Source organism: Telopea speciosissima, chromosome 11, assembly GCF_018873765.1.
Source record: "Telopea speciosissima isolate NSW1024214 ecotype Mountain lineage chromosome 11, Tspe_v1, whole genome shotgun sequence".
Taxonomy (NCBI): Eukaryota; Viridiplantae; Streptophyta; class Magnoliopsida; order Proteales; family Proteaceae; genus Telopea; species Telopea speciosissima.
The window spans coordinates 4614773-4635155 of record NC_057926.1 but is presented as its reverse complement, the minus strand read 5'-3'; the positions used below and the strand labels follow the sequence as shown (position 1 = coordinate 4635155).

Genomic DNA, 20383 nt, shown 5'->3' with positions numbered 1-20383 from the left:
TTTTGGTATCGACTCAGAGATACCCTTTAGGATTGCCGATATAGAACAATTGTCAAATCAATAAAAAATTTCTTTATGTCCCAACGAAATTACATAAATACACACGCTGGATTGTGAGTGGGAGAGAGGGAGAGGCACAACATACAACACAAAAGAAATAACAGAGAGGTTCATCTCATGGAAGGTGAAGGGGGCTTCACGTAGTCTTGGTAACAACAAGACAAACTATTCATTGACTACGATAGCCACACCTTCCTTGACATATTCTTATTACTCAAAAACAAAATTGAGAGGTATAAATACAAATGGGTACGAGTTACTCGGTGCAACCCTTAAACCATGATAATAATAAACTATTAATGTAATCCGTATTCGAGAAAACAAACATTTTCCCATCTATGTGCCTATTGATGGAGATACACAACAACCAAGTATGTACAAAGTTATGAACACAGATGAACAAACTAAGCCAAGCACAAAACAGCATACCAATTTTTAATGTGAAAACCCTTCTCAAGGTAAAAATGAAAAACTACGGGACCAAGTCCAGGTAAAACTTTCACTATAATAAATAATTGGACTATAATTATTTTTTATATAATGTTGAAGTCTTACAATTAAGGCTTCCCTAATCAATGCTAGAGGTTAACAAAAACATCAAGAAAAAATCCTCACCTTGTAAGGTGGATTTAAAAGAGCATAATACTCTCACCTCAATACTGACGTGACAGACATAAGAATAATTGCATCACATTTCCTTCTTCTATTGACAATGAGAACTCAATCACATTGCTATCCATGTACAAGGAACATCTCCTTATGTGCATGTACCATTTTGTATGCACCACCCTCTCTATGCGTGCACCTTTTCTCGCTAAAAGATGCTTTGTATTAAGAGGAGAATAAAAGAATGTACACCCTGAAGCAAAAACCAGGGAAACCGAATAAAAACAGCAACACTAAGCAAAGGCGATATTCCCACCCCCTCTGTACATGCCCCTATCTGTGTACACCACTCACTACATACCACACTCATTGTATGCACTACACTCTTTGTATGAACCACCAAGTCTTCACAGAGGCTACTTCTCTCTGTGGTTGGGGGCACTACCATAATAAGTTGTGGATTCCCCCCTCTTTTATTTTTGTGAGGCCGGAACTACCAACAAACTCCTCCTCTGACTCACGAGAAGGAATTTGTCATACCTACCATGTCAAAATCTATGTATCCTTGCAGCACAGGCTTTCCATCGTGCTCAACATCAAACCCGCATATCGTGGGAGTTCTCAGTGCTCACTATATCTTATCAGTCCTACAATGTATTATCTTTGCCTCTGCAAAGGGGTTTCTTGCCAACCCACGTCGACCTTATTTTCATCCTACATACTACTAGTACCTGAAATGATCAATGACTCCCGTTCGTGTCATAGATCCAACTACACATAGGTCAAAGCTTTAACCTTCTTGATCTTGACTTTAGAACTTACTAGTTGTTCTATGTAAATCTCTTCTTCAAAATACCACAGAAAAAATGTCTTTACATTAAGGTGTTGAACTTACAACCAAACTCAACATAACCCGAACGGATTTCATTTTCATTACGGTATAGAAATTTTCATCAATTTCTATATCTTCACAAACAACCACATCTTGTACCTTGGTCGTGAGCTATTCAATTTCAACACCCATTTATTTTGGGTGGAGATTAATTCATGGAAAAATTCCAGTAGATGAGACATTGCAGTTAAAGGGAGTTCATTTTGCTTCTTGATGTGATGCAGCCCCTGCAATATGAAGCCCAGGTTACCAGCCAGGCCGAGCATACCAAGGCCATAAGGAGATCAACCAGTATAGCCCATAACAAGCCAAGAAGAATCAAGCACACCTGGCCAAGGTTAAGGCTACAATCCCTTTTATTGATGCACCTACCATTCTTGGTTGATTGAGAAATCAATCAAGAATCTCTCCCATTTTGGTAGCACCACAATTTGGGAGGATTTAATCTAAATATCGTGTTCCTATTTTTGCAAATAAGGAAGTCAATTGGAGGAGATCCACATTCCCAAAGAAGAAAGCCAATATTGTGGAAATCAACAAAGCCTTCCCCGATTTGGAGCTCTTCTTGATTGGTTCTTAATAAGGAAAGCCCACAAGGACACCACTCAAGTTGGAAAGCTTATCAAATGAGATTTGCACATGATTTATTCCTTTCTCCATTAAGGAAAGGATAATGGCAGCCACAAACGGACAATATCTTAGTCACGATTTTGGCAGTCCTTGTGATTGCAACTAATTGCTTTTTATTTAGGTTGCTTCTATATTGTTAATAAAAGCTTAGGTTAGTTTCCTTTTATTTTAATATCAATATTGTGTCAAGGATCCCATTAGTTAAGGGTTACCTTGATTAAGTTTATTATCTCTACAAAATCTCATCCGTAGGATCAATAGAAATAGGGCTTGAGATTAGGGCTTTGCTTTTCTTTAAATATGTAAGAACTATGCTCACTGAGAGGGTGAAAGTTGGATAAAATTAAAACTTTAGTCTTTGGAACTCAAGAAGAGTTTCTCCCTGCAACTGTTAGTACTTGTTCGATTGATAAACTCCATGATGAATTAAAGCGTTCTCGATTCGCCTGATCCACAGTTTCCACTAGGCTGCTCCAGGTGGTATTAGAGCTTTTGAGGAGGACGAGAGACGAAAATGACACCACGAAAACACGTAGATCATGCCATCTATGTGCAAAATATCAATGCAAGAGACAAACTATTGCGTGTTCAGCAAGAACTTCCCGAACTTCGCCTCGAGAATGAACGTTTGAGGAAAGCTTCACAACGATCGAGTCCGAATGAGGAGACTTCCGTTACTTACTCTTCGTCTTCAAAGACTCAAAAAACTGTTCGAATGAGGAGTACTCATCGACACAGATCTCCCGATTGAACCCCACCAATATGGGATATGAGCTTCAACAACAATGAACCAAAAATTACTATTTCATCTTCCCAAGTCGATATTGAAGGTGATCGATTCGTCACCCAAGTTGATTTGAGAGAACCTCGTTAGTTTGATGAGTACCAGGATGAGTACGTCGATGAGCACGGCAGTTTTGAAAGCCTTAAATCTAATTATGTTTTAGAAGCTCAACACTGTGAGCCAGCACCATTAAATGTAAGCGATTGTTTTTCTTGCAACAAAACAGTGCCAACGACTACCGATCTTCCCATCGAGAAGATCACCTCTCAAGTCTTTGATTTGGTTCCATAATGCATATCAATTTCTATTCCTGGAGACTTTTTCTGAAGGAATTGATGAACACGGTACTGTATCAATATTCATATTTGGAGTCGTTACATGTGCATCACTTTCTTTATTTCTTCGAAGATGATGTAGGAGAGAAGATGAATGGAGACACATTCCAGTGGATCGACATTTCCAAGTATGCTGATCCGTATTTGGCTAATATTTCTTTTCCGCCTCTATTTCACTTTGTTAAAAGTATAAGCATCATCAACAAGCTATATTTGAATGCCTGATTTATTCAAGTCGTGAACACAATTATTATCATCATGAAGTCTGAAGTTGAATTACAAATTCTATTTTATTCAATTGGAGATATCACCAATGGCTTTATTTGGTTTCCATTCGACCCCGGTGGATGGCAAGCATCAATGATCGGACCAAGAGTTCGAGAGGAAACTCCTTTCCAAACTGGAGGGAATGATGTAGCCTTGCAATATGAAGCCTAGGTTTTCAGCCAGGCCGAGCATACCAAGGCCATAAGGAAATCGGCCAGGATAGCCCACAACAAGACCAAGAAGAACCGAGCACACCTGGCCAAGGTTAAGGCTACAATCCCTTTGATTGATGCACCTACCATTCTTGGTTGATTGACAATCAATCAAGAATGTCTCCCATTTTGGTAGCACCACAATTTGGGAAGATTTAATCTAAATAAGGGTGTTCTTATCTTTGCAAATAAGGAAGTCAATTGGAGGAGATCAACATTCCCAAAGAAGAAAGTCAAAACTATGAAAAAGAATCAGCCAAGCCTTCCCTAATTTGGAGCTCCCCTTGAGTGTTTCTTAATATGGAAAGCCCACATAGACACCACTCAAGTTGGAAAGCTTATCAAATGAGATTGGCACATGATTAATTCCTTGCTCCATTAAGAAAAGGCTAATTGCAGCCACAAATAGAAAATATCTTGGTCACGATTTTGGCAGTCCTTGTGATTGCAACTAATTATTTTTTATTTAGGTTGCTTCTATATTGTTAATAAAAGCTTAGGTTAGTTTCCTTTTATTTTAATATCAATATTGTGTCAAGGATCCCATCAGTTAAAGGTTACCTTGATTAAGTTTATTCTCTCTACAAAATCTCAGTCGTAGGATCAATAGCAATAGGGCTTGAGATTAGGGCTTTGCTTTTTTTTAAATATGTAAGAACCATGTTCATTGAGGGGGTGAAAGTTGGATAAAATTAAGATTTCAGTCTTTTGAACTCAAGAAGAGTTTCCCCCTGCAACTGTTAGTACTTATTCAATTAATCAACTCCATGAAGAATTAAAGCGTTCTCGATTCTCCCAATCCACAGATTCCACTAGGCTACTCCAGGTGGTATCAGAGCTTTGGAGGAGGATGAGAGACTGAAATGATACCACGAAGACGCGTAGGTCATGCCATCCATGTGGAGGATATCAATGCAAGAGACAAACTATTGCGCGTTCAGCAAGAACTTGCCGAACTTCGCCTTGAGAATGAACGTTTGAGGAAAGCTTCATAACGTTCGAGTCCGAATGAGGAGACGTCCATTACTTACTCTTCTTCTTTATAAACTCCAAAAACTGTTCGAATGAAGAGTACTCATCGACAAAGATCTCCCGATTGGACTCCACCAATATGGGATATGAGTTTCAACAACAATGAACCAGAAATTACTAGTTCAGCTTCCCAAGTCGATATTGAAGGTGATCGATTCGTCACCCAGGTTGATTTGAGAGAACCGCGTAAGTTTGATGAGTACCAGGATGAGTACATCGACGAGCACGACAGTTTTGAAAGCCTTGAATCTAATTATGTTTTAGAAGCACAACACTGTGAGCCAGCATCATTGAATGTAATTGATTATTTTTCTTGCAATAAAACAGTCCCAACAACCACCGAACTTCCCGTCGAAGAGATCACCTCTCAAGTCTTTGATTTGGTTCCATAATGCATATCAGTTTATGTTCCTAAAGACTTTTTGTGAAGGAATTGATGAACACGGTATTGTATCGAGATCCATATTTGGAGCCATTACAAGTGCATCACTTTCTTTATTTCTTCAAAGATGATGTAGCAGAGAAGACGAATGGAGACACATTCCAGTGGATCGACATTGCCAAGTATGATGATCCGTATTTGGCTGATATTTCTTTTTCGCCTCTATTTCACTTTGTTCAAAGTATAAGCATCGTCAACAAGCTATATTTGAATGCCTCATATATTCGAACTGTGAACACAATTATTTTCATCATCAAGTCTGAAGTTGAGTTACAAATTCTATTTTATTCAATTGGAGATATCATCAATGGCTTTATTTGGTTTCCATTCAACCCCGGAGGATGGTGAGCATCATTGATCGGACCAAGAGTTCGAGGACGAACTCTTTTTCAACCTGGAGGGAATAATGCAGCCCTATAATATGAATCTCAGGTTACCAGCCAGGCCGAGCATACCAAGGCCATAAGGAGATTGGCCAGGATAGCCCATAACAAGCCCAAGAAGAACCGAGCACACCTGGCCAAGGTTAACGGTTCATTCCCTTCGATTAATGCACCTACCATTCTTGGTTGATTGACAATCAATCAAGAATCTCTCCTATTTTGGTAGCACCACAATTTGGGAGGATTTAATATAAATGAGGGTGTTCATCTTTGCAAATAAGGAAGTCAATTGGAGAAGATCCACATTCCCAAAGACGAAAGCCAAAACTGTGGAAAGGAATCAGCCAAGCCTTCCCCAATTTGGGCTCCCCTTGATTGGTTCTTAATATGAAAAACCCACATGGACACCACTCAAGTCGGAAAGCTTATCAAATGAGATTAGCACATGATTTATTCCTTGCTCCACTAAGGAAAGGTTAATGACAACCACAAATGGACAATAGCTTGGTCACGATTGTGGCAGTCCTTATGATTGCTACTAATTGTTTTTTATTTAGGTTGCTTCTATATGGTTAATAAAATCCTAAGCTAATTTCCTTTTATTTTAATATCAATATTGTGTCAAGAATCCCATCAGTTAAGGGTTACCTTGATTAAGTTTATTGTTTCTACAAAATCTCAGCCATAGGATCAATAGCAATAGGGCTTGAGATTAGGGCTTCGCTTTTCTTTAAATATGTATGAACTATGCTCATTGAAGGGGTGAAAATTGGATAAAATTAAGACTTTAGTCTTTGGAACTCAAGAAGAGTTTCCCCCTACAACTGTTAGTACTTGTTTGATTGATCAACCCCATGACGAATTAAAGTGTTCTCGATTCTCCCGATCCGCAGCTTCCACAAGGCTGCTCTGATACCACCTGGAGCAGCCTAGTGGAAGCTATAGATTGGAAGAATCGAGAACACTTTAATTCATCATGGAGTTGATCAATCGAACAAGTACTAACAGTTGCAGGGGGGAAACTCTTCTTGAGTTCCAAAGACTAAAGTCTTAATTTTATCCAACTTTCACCCCCCTCAATGAGCATAGTTCTTTCATATTTAAAGAAAAGCAAAGCCCTAATCTCAAGCCCTATTACTATTGATCCTATGGCTGAGATTTTGTAGAGACAATAAACTTAATCAAGGTAACCCTTAACTGTTGGGATCCTTGACACAATATTGATATTAAAATAAAAGAAAACTAACCTAAGCTTTTATTAATAATATAGAAGCAATCTAAATAAAAAGCAATTAGTTGCAATCACAAGGACTGCCAAAATCGTGACCAATATATTGTCCATTTGTGGCTGCCATTAACCTTTCCTTAATGGAGCAAGGAATAAATCATGTGCAAATCTCATTTGATAAGCTTTCCAACTTGAGTGATGTCCATGTGGGCTTTCCATATTAAGAAACACTCAACGGGCCTTGAACATGCAACCCAATTGGGTCTAAAGGTGAAAGAGGTTTTGTGTTCTAAAAAGACGATCCCAGGCCTTCTTCCATCTCCAACCCAATCGACATGGCCTTGGCCTCTGGTGTCCTATTTTTTGAAGATCACTGATTTCAGCATTGTAATTTTGTTCTCTACAATTAAGGACCCTTTGTTATCTATGTTAGTTAGTTACATTGCTAACAAGGCCTAGGAGAATAGGCTGTCTTTTGTACATGAAAAACCCTGTAAATCTCTCTTCTATTTAATCATTTTCTTTTTCTTTTCATAACTAAATAAATAAAAAAAACACCCCCAACATCCCAGAAGGTATTTTAGACATCCCTTCAATGTACAGTTGTGAAGGAGTTCGGTTCCTCTGCACGTACCAACAGGTGAACGTACATGTGAGAGCCAACCACATGTCCTATTTTTGTCATTTACAATGGGAGAACAATGGGAGAAGGGGTTTTTACAAAAACAAAATTAAAATATGATTGGCTCTGAGTTGTACGCTCACCTGTTGGTACGTGCAATTGACCCTTACCGGTTGTGAAGTGCCTTCTCATAAATAAATAGGACTGGAAAGAAATCCAAAATGACACAAATATTGGAAGTTGTGTCTTTTTACATCTTCATATGAAATTTTTTATTTTCTCTGATTCTCTCACTCTTGAAGTTTCTTTAAGGCACTTCCACTTATTGTTTAGGGTTCACACTTAGCAAAAAGATGGGTGTGAGTTCCTCTATCACAAGTGGTTTAATTAATTAGTCTCGATAGTGTGATTGGTTTCGATCGATACCAATACAATACCAATATGTATTAGACAATTTTACCCCCATTTAAAAATAAAAAACATTTTTTCATGATATTACTCTTTGTCCATACCATTACACCTATTTGGTACTTAAACCATGCTATCACAAGGACCTATCCATGTTTGTTAGTATGTCAAGTGGTTACATCAAAGATTTATAGAATACAAATAAAAGAAGGTAGAAGGATTGAAATTTAAAACAAAAGCAATCAGAACTTCTGGAATTAACATTCACCAATGGAATAGTACTACAAATCACGTACTGGACACATATAAAAGGATATACCCAGTGCTCGAGGCTTTCGCCACTGCGGGGTCTGGGGAGGGTTATAATGTAAGCAGCCTTACTCTCGCTTCACGGAGAGGTTGTTTCCAGAATAATTAAAGAATTAAATAGAGACAACAAAGACTCCAAAATACAGTGAGATTCAACATGCATGTTCTCAGAAAGGTGTGTGCAATGCATATGGTCAGTTCAAAGAATATTATCTCTCCTACTTATCTCTTCTTTCATTAAGAATAGCAGAACCCACAAAATAGGGATGGCAACAAGATAGGGTGGGGTGAGTTTTGCCAACCTAACATGTGTGCAACATGCATGCATAGGAACTAGCTAGCTAGCTAAGCTAGGTTACAAATTTTACAAGAGGCAATTTGAGTTCAAGAGCTCCAAAAGTGCTCATAACTAGCTTAGTTCATTAAGTCTCCTCTATCTGGTGTTTTTTTGTTTTTTTTTTTTTTATTATTTACCCAAATATTATCTGGGACCCGGACTAGCCCCTAAATTATTATTTAAAAATGAATGAAACAAATAATACATGGGGGTATGACAATGTTGATATAAATCTCTACCACGTGGTAGAGTGTAAGGGGCTTATGGATAGATAGATCCAAAGGTACGTTCCTTGCCCACATAGCAAGTTTCAGCTAAATGGCATAAACCAAGTGTTAAAATAAAATACTGAAAATACAAAGGAAAATGAAACTAATTGAAGAAAGAAAAAAGGAAAACGAAAAATGCGTTAGGTGTATTCCACTACATGGGAAAAAAAGATTGAATCTAAGTCTGAAATAAATAAATAAATAAATAATTGAGACTTTTTGTTTGGAAGGTCTAGAGAGTATGTCAATGTTGATATAAATCTCTATCACGTGGTAGAGTGTAAGGGCCTTATGGATTGATAGATCCAAAGGTTCCTTACCCACATAGCAAGTTTCAGTTAAATGGCATAGGCCAAGTGTTAAAATAAAATACTGAAAATATAAAAAAAAATGAAACTAATTTAAGAAGGAAAAACCAAAAAAAAAAAGGAAAGTGAAAAATGAGTTAGGTATATTCCACTACATGGGAAGGAAAAAATGATTGAATCTAAGTCTGAAATTAATAAATAATTGAGACTTTTTGTTTGGAAGGTCCAGAGAGTATGTCAGTGTTGATACAAATCTCTACCACGTGGTAGAGTTTAAGGGGCTGAAATTTTATGGATATTTAGATCCGAAGGTTCCTTGCCCACGTATCAAGTTTCAGCTAAATGGAATAGGACAAGTGTTAAAATAATATACTAAAAATAAAAAGGAAAATGAACCTAATTGAAAAAAGAAAGCCAAAAATGCATTGGGAATATTCTACGACATGGGAAGATAAAAATAATTAAATATATGTCTGAAATTTACAGTTAGACAATCTTGACCATTTCCTAGATTTATAGTAGTCGTACTCAGAATTGTCAAATCAGTATTCCATGCTGCACAACTAGGTGGATTATCCATAGATTCCATTGGAAAACTTTATATCAAATCAAATCTTTTGTAATAATTACTAACATATTTGTGGAACTAATTCAAGAACTTACTGGTTATATTAACTTTTTAATCGTAAAATTTAGTAGTATAATAACATGCCATTATAAAATTCACTTCGCTTCTCAACTACACTATTCAGTCTATTTTATCCTACTAGATTTTTGTTCTTAAAATATCTTATATTACCATTCATCATATTTTTTTGTGCAATCATCTTATATCTAACTAGTCAAAGCATAAAAGGTATTAGATCTGTAGTTCAAATTTTATAGATAGTAAAGGAGGAGAAATAATCCTTTTGCTTATGGCTCTGACAAAAAGAGAAAATGTTCTCTACACTGGGGATGCAGATGCGCCCAGACACATGGGGGTGGGATAAATGACTACCCACCCCCCTGAATGACCGAAATGATCACCCCATCCCACCCTATGTGTCTGGGTGCAGCCTGCACCCTGTGCCCTCCTGGGCAGAAAACATCGCCCCATTTATTACCTATAAGATGGTTATCTTATCCTTTGAAAGCATCTTACAACATTGGGGTGCAATCAAACTGGATTTTTTAAAATCTTAACCTAACCCTTGGCCCCCTTAACTTAGGTCCAGCTCGGACAAAGGCTAGGTTGGGATATCTCGACCAAGGCCCTAGCCAGACCATCCTAGCTTGACCTTATTTGATCTTGATTGGGTTGGGACTGGGCAAGATTGGCCTTGACTGACCATAGCAGCTCCTAATTTTACCATTCCACAAGCAGTTCAATTAGCAAGCTTTTATATGAGAAGTAGTTTTTTGAGAAGGTGATCAATGTCATAAAGGCTATATTTTATATGAGAAGTAGTTTTTTGTCCGGGAGTGTGGCCTACACCAGCACTCCCATGAGTCTGTCTGTCTCCTTCTCAAAACAAGGGAGCAGAGGTGTCTTTTCATATGGGAGGAGAGAGATAGACTCATGGTAATGCTGGCGTAGGCCACACTCCCAGACAGAGTTCTTTCTTCCATTTTATATATTTATAAATATAGGGTCAACCGAATCAGAACAGCTCAAACCGAGACTTCAGCCCAAGCCCAACCCCAGCTTGAAAATCATGGCCTTGGCCAAGCCCAACCCCTGTCGAGCTCAAGCCTCAAGACTTCTACAATGCTAGTAAATAAAATATGAGAGAATGACCACTATGCTCCCTATGATTGAACTAGTAGGAGGTCCCTCATTGGTTCTGCCCTGCCCACAATGCCTCTTTTACCAGGTAGGAAACACAACACGAGTAGGAAACACCTTCCCATAAAACATTGGCAAGAGCCAAGGGAGAGCTGTGACCTGATTCGGTATGATTTCTATTTTCGAAGTTATCTGATTTGTTTTTTGCACCGTATTTTAGCGAAGAAGAAATTGAACTACCAAATGGATTTCTTATTCTTGAAATATTTCAGATTGATGCAACCAAACAATTTTAATTTCTTGACCAAAAATCTATTTGTTGACCATTTTATGAAAGTCAATCCGAAATTGAAATAAAAATCATACCAAATTAGGCTGTACTTGAGAAGGTAAAACAACAAATCCAAATTATTCAGTTTAATTACTCCTACCACAACTAAATAATCCATGCCATGAAAGTGAACTATCCCTTTGCAATCAGTCAAGAGCATGCCATCTCTCTCTCTTTCTCCTCCATTCTTTTTATTTTCCCCACATATCAAGAGAACAAGTAATGACCGCCCCACCCCCTGAATGACCGAAATGATCGCCCCATCCCACCCCATGTGTGTGGGTGCAACCTGCACCCCGTGCCCTCCTGGGCAGAGAATATCACCCCATTTATTACCTATAAAATGGTTATCTTATGCCTTGAAAGCATCTTGCAATATAGGGGTACAATCAGACTGGATTTTTTAAAATCTTAGCCTAACCCTTGGTCCCCTTACCTTAACTTAGGTCCAGCTCCGATCATGGTTAGGTTGGGATATCTTGACCAAGGCTCAGGCCAGCCCCGTCAGGCTCTAGTCAACCTAGACTAGCTTGACCTTATTTGATTTTGATTGGGTCGGGATTGGGCAAGATTGGCCATGACTGATCATAGCAGCCCCAATTTTTACCCTTCCACAAGCAGTTCAATTAGAAAGCTTTTGAATAAGAAGGTGATCAATGTCATAAAGGCTATATTTTATATGGAAAGTAGTTTTCCGTCGGGAGTGTGGCCTACACCAGCACTCCCATGACTCTATCTCTCTCCTCCTCAAAACAAGGGGGCAAAGGTGTTTTTTCATATGGGAGGAGAGAGATAGACTCATGGGAGTGCTAGTGTAGGCCACACTCCCGGACAGAGTTCCTTTCCCCATTTTATATATTTATAAATATAGGGTCAACCGAATCAGAACAGCTCAAACTGAGACTTCAGCCCAAGCCCAACCCCAACTTGAAAATCATGGCTTTGGCCAAGCCCAACGCCTGTCGACCTCAAGACTTCTACAATGCTAGTAAGTAAAATATGAGAGAATGACCTCTCTGCCCCCTATTGATTGAACGAGTAGGAGGTCCCTCATTGGCTCTTCCATACCCGCACTGCCTCTTTTACCAGGTAGGAAACACAACATGAGTAGGAAACACATTCCCATAAAACATTGGCAAGAGCTAAGGGAGAACTGTGACCTGATTCGGTATGATATCTATTTTGGAATTTGTCTGATTTGATTTTTGCACCGTATTTCAATGAAATAGAAATTGAATTACCAAATGGATTTCTTATTCTTGAAATATTTCAGATTGATGCAACCAAACAATTTTAATTTGTTGACCATTTCATGAAAGTCAATCTGAAATTGAAATAAAAATCATACCAAATTAGGCTGTACTTGAGAAGATAAAACAACAAATCCAAATTATTCAGTTTAATTACTCCTACCACAACTAAATAATCCATGCCATGAAAGTGAACTATCCCTGTGCAATCAGTCAAGAGCATGCCATCTCTCTCTTTCTCTGTCTCCTCCATTCTTTTTATTTTCCCCACATATCAAGAGAACAAGTAGTGAATATTCTCTGAGTGATTCTCACTTCAACTGATTCAGAAACTATATATATATGGGTCATTGGATTTTAATTCTCACTAAGTTGGAGGCTTGGAACTGTGGCTGCAAAATGGCTAAGATGGGGAATTGGGGAACTCATGCAATAGTTCTTGTGGGTTTTCTCTTGAGTTCAGCTCTGCTTTGCAATGGAGGAGTCACTAGTAGTTATGTAAAGGTTACTTACCCATCCGTTGATATGCCACTTAACAGCGATGTTTTTAGTGTACCCCCAGGTTACAATGCACCACAGCAGGTTCTCTCTCTCTCTCTCTCTCTCCTCTCTCCTCTTTTCTTCTCTTTTGTGTGTGTGTCAGGGTGTAAATCGGTTTCGAATCAGTTATTTGGTTTGGTTCCAGAGAATGTTGGTCTGATCCATAATTGAACCAATAACTAAATCAGTTATGAAATTGAATTTGTTCGATTTCAAAATTCGATTTTATTCGATCCTTACACGGTTCAGTTCCAATTCCAATACTCCGTCCATATACTATAGTATACAATATATAACAGAAACCGGGCTTACTGGCCGTCTCTAACCAAAGCACCCAAGCCCGAAAGCGATAGGATCTCCATGAAAATGGAGGTGCGAGTCCTTATTTTCAAGAAGCAATCCTGCCCTACTTCCTTCCCCTATTCCTGTCATAATATATTATTATATTATAATATTATAATCTTGCAGTAATCTAATACTAACATTTGTAATATATATATATATAATATAATATAGTAATATACCTAACATGCTAGTCTCCAAATTCGGTTTGATTTCGGTTCTGAAATTTGATTCCTATGTTAAATCCGAAACCAAACCGAGAGCCGAATCAGTTATGAAATCTGATAATCAAACATAACTGCATTTTATTTGAATCGGTTTGATTCAATTTGACTTATTCGATCCAGTTCGATTTAAATTGGACACTCGTGTGTGTGTGTGTGTGTGGGATACTAAGTTACCAACTGATTGTTCTTCTGAATTAAATCATCAGTAATTTATGTTTTAATAATATTTACTTAAATTTGACATTGTCACTTGTTAGAATAATGTTTAAATTTTTAAAAAAATAATGAAGAAAACTACATTCATGATATTGTGTAGATTACCTCTATGTCGCTTTAACAAGGTCCTTGACTAAAGGAAATATTCTATTCATTTTGTTCCCTCGGGTCTTATATTCTCTAAGAATCAAAGGGAAAAAAAATGTCTTATTTAGTATTTCTTTCTATTTTTTATCATTATAGAGTAAATTTATACACTCCCATTGTAGAAACCCAATCCCAGACACATTACTTTTATACTGCATAAACTAGAATGTGGCATTTTTTTTTTTTTTGGTAAAGAGAATGTGGCATTTTGACCATTAGCTTTATCTGGGGAATTCCTTGGAAGGTCACATGTCAAATTATTTTGCCTTGGTTTGATTCTTTTCAAGATTTTGGGAATTTATATATAGAAAAAAAAATTTCCTACATCGTGGGTGAAGGCAAAATACACCCATCTAGGATCATAATTATGCTCTTCAATTCTTAAACCATTGGGGAGAGTTTTTGTATTATGCTACATACCTACCATGTAACATTTCAGCTAGGCACCCAATTGAGTGGACGTAATGTCCAAAATCATGTATAAAATTTAGACCAATCTGATCTATCCAGGTCTTGTATAATTATTTGAAAATTCCTTGTGAACCAAGGGAACATAGCTCAAAAGGTCTGTGGAAAAAAGAAAAAAAAAGCAAGGTAGAAAAACTGGAATGATAGTTAATTGCGATCGATATTGAAAATAATTCAAGTTTTCAAATAGGAAAATATTAGTGTATCCATGGTTGGTTACAACAAGATTGTAACCTTACTTTTTTCGCTCCCTTAGTTTTATTCTCAAAAGTTATTTTAGTTATAGGTAAAAAAAAAGGTCTTCAAAACAAGTTGAAAGTGACTTATCATTTTTAAGACAATTTCAAAGTTGTTATTGTCCATGTGAAATGATTAGATTATCCTTACATTAAATAACTTTCGAAAATAAAACAAGGGGCAAAAAAGTAAGATTACAACTTCTCAGTTCACTTACATAGTGACAACAGGATACACCTTTGAAATAATATTTCCTATGTTAAAGTTTTAGGTTTTACTTTTTCTAACTGTGAAGCTTGTTTTTACTAGGTTCATATAACTCAAGGAGACCTTGTAGGGCAGAGTATGATTGTGTCTTGGCTCACCCAAGAAGAACCAGGCTCCAGCACTGTTCTTTACTGGGCTGAGAACAGCACGATGACATACAGTGCAGAGGGCTTCTACTTGACCTACAAGTACTACAACTATTCTTCGGGCTTTATCCATCACTGCACCATCAATAACTTGGAGGTTATCAATGCATTCCTGTGCCTAGCACTTATCCTAGCTAGCTACAAGTGAGAAATTAGAATGAATCTAATAAGAACTAAACTCTTCTTTTTCTCTTTGCTTTCATTTATGCAGTTTAACACGACATACTACTACAAGGTCGGGGTCGGAAACACCACACGACAATTTTCGTTTATAACTCCACCACCAGTTGGGCCTGATGTTCCTTATACATTTGGTCTCATATGTAATTACTCTCATCACTTGCTTGACCAATTCCAGTAGTGTACATTAAAATTTCTTTCATGTGAATCTCACAGTCTAGTACATGATTTGCAGCGGACCTTGGTCAGACTTTGAATTCAAATACCACACTTACTCATTACCAAATGAACCCTTTGAAGGGGCAAACAGTGTTGTATGTTGGTGACTTCTCTTATGCAGATAACTATCCATTTCATGACAACACTAGGTGGGATACATGGGGCAGATTCATAGAAAGAAGTGCTGCTTATCAACCTTGGATATGGACAGTGGGAAATCATGAGGTTGACTTGGATATTCAATATGTAAGCACTCAAAACCTATCCAAACCTTAATACACAATTAGAAATTGAGTAACATTTTCCGGATATTCTTTTACCTTCTTGAGTATGTAAAGTAGGAACTCGATCTTACACCATGCAAATATTCAGAGTATAACAATGAAAGAGAATTCATATATTGGGTAGTGCAAGGGAAAGATAAATTTAATTCTCTAATCATATTAACCCTACGATCAAGCCTCACGTAAATATAGGATATCCAAAAATTCCATCATATGGAAAAGGAAGAATAGTTACACTGAACATCACAAATGCAATGTCTTCTAGGGAACTTAGCTCTTGCACTACCAAGCAACACAAGGAACTTTTGCAGTGAATTCATCAGCAACAATTGTAAAAACACATAGAGAACTTTCTCTACTTGTTCACTTCTAGGATTCAATACCCTAGCTTCATTGCTACTCAAGGAACTTTTGCAGTGAATTCATCAGCAACAATTGTAAAAACACATAGAGAACTTTCTCTACTTGTTCACTTCTAGGATTCAATACCCTTGCTTCATTGCTACTCAAGGAAGAAGAAGAAGGAAGACTACAAAATAGGGATAAACAAACCCTAACACAGAACAACCGGTGGGAAAGGAGGGCCTTATTAGAGATATATTAGGAATATATTAGTATTAGAATAAGAGAAGGATCTTCCATCGTTATCTCATCAACACATTACGTAAGTAGTTTAGTTATATTAGGAATCAGTATCATAATCTTATGCAATCTTCAATGTATATCTCTCAATCTTCCATGAATAATATCATATTATATTGTAATCCTTATAGGTGATTGAGTTTCCAACATGTGGATTCCTTCACCCATATTTACACCTACTATTATAGGTAAGTAGTAGCTCTTATATTAGGTAAGTAGTTTCTCTTAGGCCTATATATATGAGGCCCCTTCTTTGTAATCATCAAGGTATGAAATAATAATGAAGTTCTGTTTAATATTGTTCTCCTTCCATGTTCCATAATTTATGAGTTCTAATAGGCCTGACTTGAACTAAAAATTGTGCTCCTTCATAAATATACTGATAATTTTCATCCTGTCAGAATATGTCACAATATTCTATGTGTAAAGGAAAACAATAGAACTTTGAATGATGAACATACTACTCCATTGTTATTGTTGATTCTATTTGATACTTTAGCCCCATTTCATTCATATAGTGGTTCTTATTTCTAAGGGTACAGACAATAACTAGAATATATGTATAGGCTAAAAATGGTGATTTGATTTGTTGTAGGGTGAAACTGTACCTTACAAGCCATTTACAAATCGATTTCAGACGCCATATAATTCTTCAGGTAGTATTGAACCATTCTGGTACTCAATCAAGCGAGCTTCAGCATATATCATCGTCCTTGCTTCATATTCAGCATTTGGTAAGGCTGGACAGTTTGTTAAATTGTTTAACTAAATGGACGGTTACAATTTCAAAGCATCATAGCAATTACAGTGTGCTTTAATTTTTCTAATTTATGAATATAGCTTGATCAAAAATCATATTAAAAATAACAATTTGTTTAGATTGATATGAATAGGCAAGATTATCTCATGATAAAATCTATTTATCTTCTTCTTCCAGGGAAGTACAGTGCTCAATACACTTGGCTTCAAAATGAGCTACCCAAAGTAAATAGGACTGAGACACCATGGTTGATCATCCTTGTGCATTCACCATTGTATAACAGCTATCTCAATGCTTATATGGAAGGAGAACCTATGAGATTAGCATTTGAACCATGGTTCGTACAATACAAAGTCGATGTCGTATTTGCTGGCCATGTTCATGCATATGAAAGATCTGTAAGTTATTATCCATTCTCTTTATGTTACTTTGTTTCAACATGCCTATTTTGTATTCCAGGTAAGATCTTAAAATTTGTAGTAGGGGCTGATAATGTTAGATATGGATAATGCATTTTTTATGTATCTTAAGTGTTGGGGATGGGAGAATGTCAAATCAAAATTTACCCATAAGACGTGATCCTCGGATGCATTAGGGTAAACGAAATAAATAAAAAAGAGTTTAGAATTACTCCTCAATGTTACCCCACTTAAGGAATTCAGCACTTTTGTAGGTGTCTACACTCAGTATTTTGGGTCTCTCTTCTGCTTGTACACTAAAACGCATAAGGTCTAGCTACAGTGGTGAGGACTTCTTAGGTTTGGAGACTAGAGTACCAATGATAAGAATCTTGTGGCTAAATAACAACAGACGACATTTCATGCATGACAGTCATAACTATCCAGTTTGTTATACATAACATATGAGTATTTATACTTATATTTTTTGAATCTCATTCACTAGAACCAAACAATTTAACAACCATATAAACTGAATACCTAGTTTTGTCCCTAATTGTGAACAATTTAAGGTCTAACCTTAGATCATATACAATCACACAAAGATTAATGATAGAAGGAATTCATTTTAAACTATTCAAATTGGGTACGATGGATGCACATATCCAACAGAAAGTTGTATAAAGTTATTAAAAAAAAAAAAGATAACTCCAGATTTTAATTGACATTCTTCCCCACAAGATTTTAATTGTTGTTGCTTTGAGTTGAAGAGAAGCCTACATCTGTTGTCACCATGACCAAGAACTCCACAGTAATAACAAAAGGTGGGTAATTTTTCATACCTTAATGTGATCCAACAGCGATTACCATCTTTGAGGGGGAGTGATAATCCAGTTCTCAGAGGGCAGTTAATGTGTATTTCAGTAAAAACCTTCATAAACTTGCCTTCCATCCAATGGTCTCCTTTGTTCATACCCAGGATTCTAGCTTTAAAGGGGGTTGCACAGCTTTCCACCAGTTTGGTTCCCACTTTTGTCGTGACATACCCTGCTGGAAGGCCATGGAGTTGAATCCAAAAGCAAACTTTGTTAAAAGAATGCTTTTCCACTGGAGTTGTTGGGCTCCACTTCTCAATAATGACCAGAATTCTGGAAATAGCCCATGGTGCTCCATCCAGAACAAAAGCCATATCCATGGGGTCGTTAAATCAACACAAGAGGATGTTATCAGTGATGAACTTTAAATCTAATCCACTCTATCCTCCCCAGGAAAACTCCAAAGCTGACTTGATATGAGAGCGTCGCATGGGTTTTCTAAGAAGGATTTTAACTGCTAACGTTTTAGAAGCAGTCTCTAACTGCGTTGGATCAAGGTCATTGTCATCAAGTTGAAGGTTATCAAGATCTATTTTCAGCACTAGTTTGGATTTGTCCATTGAAAAAGGAGGTGGGTGAGGGTGAAGAGATGTGGATGGGTGTAGGAGGAGGAAGGAAGGAGAAGAGTTGGAAGTGTAAAGGGAGGATTTGCTATGGTTGGAAAAAGAAAGCTGGCTGAAAATAGGAAGAAAAAGGATATTTGGTAGGTAAAGAGAAGAAAAAATGGATATTGGAAGCACTTTACAGAAGATGAGGAGAAGGAGGACTGAAAGATGAAGAAGATAGATTGCAAGTTTTCAGAAGAACTTGGTAGTCGGAAATCTGCAGATGCAGAGTGCATACAACACGAAGTTACCTTTGAAGGGTAAGGTAGTTGGTCAATAAATATAATCTTTTATATCAAAATGTACGAATAAAATTAGTGGTTGTTAGAATAAGCTCTTGTGCAATACTTCAACTTTGCTATACCCTCATCCTTTTTAAGGGGAAGAGAATATCATGGTATCAGACTTGTTCTTTTTTAACAGTGGTGAATATTCATTACAGGAACGAGTATCAAACATTGCATACAATATTACAAATGGCCTATGCACACCTATATACGATCCAAATGCACCTGTATACATAACAATTGGAGATGGAGGAAATATTGAAGGCTTAGCAGTGTAAGAACAACTTGTTTAAAATAGGCATTATATATGGTTTATGTTTGCTCTATTATTTTTATCCTAGCTTCATTGTATTCATGGTATATAAAACATTAATATTTATTTCTAATTTTATTCCTTCAAATTGTGCAGCCTGCAATATCCACAACCATATTATTCTGCATTTCGTGAAGCCAGTTATGGTCATGGTATTTTTTCTATTAAGAACCGTACCCATGCTTTCTTCGGATGGAATCGAAATCAAGATGGTTATGCTGTAGAAGCAGATTCATTATGGTTCCACAACAGATATTGGTATCCTGTGAATGAAACCACCACTCCGGTGTGATTGTAAACGAGTCTTCTTTCACTTTGTTTCCAAAGAATAAGTATTAGTCACTAGTTATATGTGACCGAATTCGAATTTTCCATTTTTGCTACCCCATGTCTACTTTCAATGTGATTGAGCATTTCTTTCTATTATGAGGCTATTTGTCCAAAGTATTTGGTTTATGCAATAAAATCTTAGCTTTAACAGTCTCAAAAGAGAGCTTGAAATATTCCAACATCATAAGCTAGTTAATCTGTTTCCAATCTTCTATGGATCTACTAAATTATATTTACACCTAGAACTCCAAGATTTCAAAAGCCAAAGTAGGGGAAGTTTTTCTAGTCGAACAAATCTTGAGGTATCTCTAGTCCGGTGCAAATACTTATCACATGGCAAATAGGATAGAATTGAAATATATGAATAGATAAATTCCAAGGTCTGTCTTCACATGTCAAGTTTCAGTTGAAATAGAGTTGCCCAAGG

General features: G+C 37.0%; 1 protein-coding gene across 2 annotated transcripts in view; it reads left to right on the top strand.

Moving 5' to 3' along the window:
* Positions 1-19974, top strand: part of LOC122646536 (purple acid phosphatase-like) — a 47797-nt gene extending 27823 nt beyond the window's left edge. The window contains exons 1-8 of one of the 2 annotated variants that reach the window (XM_043840105.1): positions 12812-13055; positions 14960-15160; positions 15275-15386; positions 15479-15708; positions 16984-17122; positions 17326-17546; positions 19469-19587; positions 19723-19974. In XM_043840105.1, coding sequence (XP_043696040.1) covers positions 12816-13055; positions 14960-15160; positions 15275-15386; positions 15479-15708; positions 16984-17122; positions 17326-17546; positions 19469-19587; positions 19723-19918 — 1458 coding nt within the window. In that variant the 5' untranslated portion in view covers positions 12812-12815 and the 3' untranslated portion in view covers positions 19919-19974. Of the gene's footprint in view, positions 1-12811; positions 13056-14959; positions 15161-15274; positions 15387-15478; positions 15709-16983; positions 17123-17325; positions 17547-19468; positions 19588-19722 lie in introns of those variants that run through there. The other variant, XM_043840106.1, reaches the window with a different exon arrangement.
* The last annotated feature ends 409 nt before the right edge of the window (positions 19975-20383 follow it).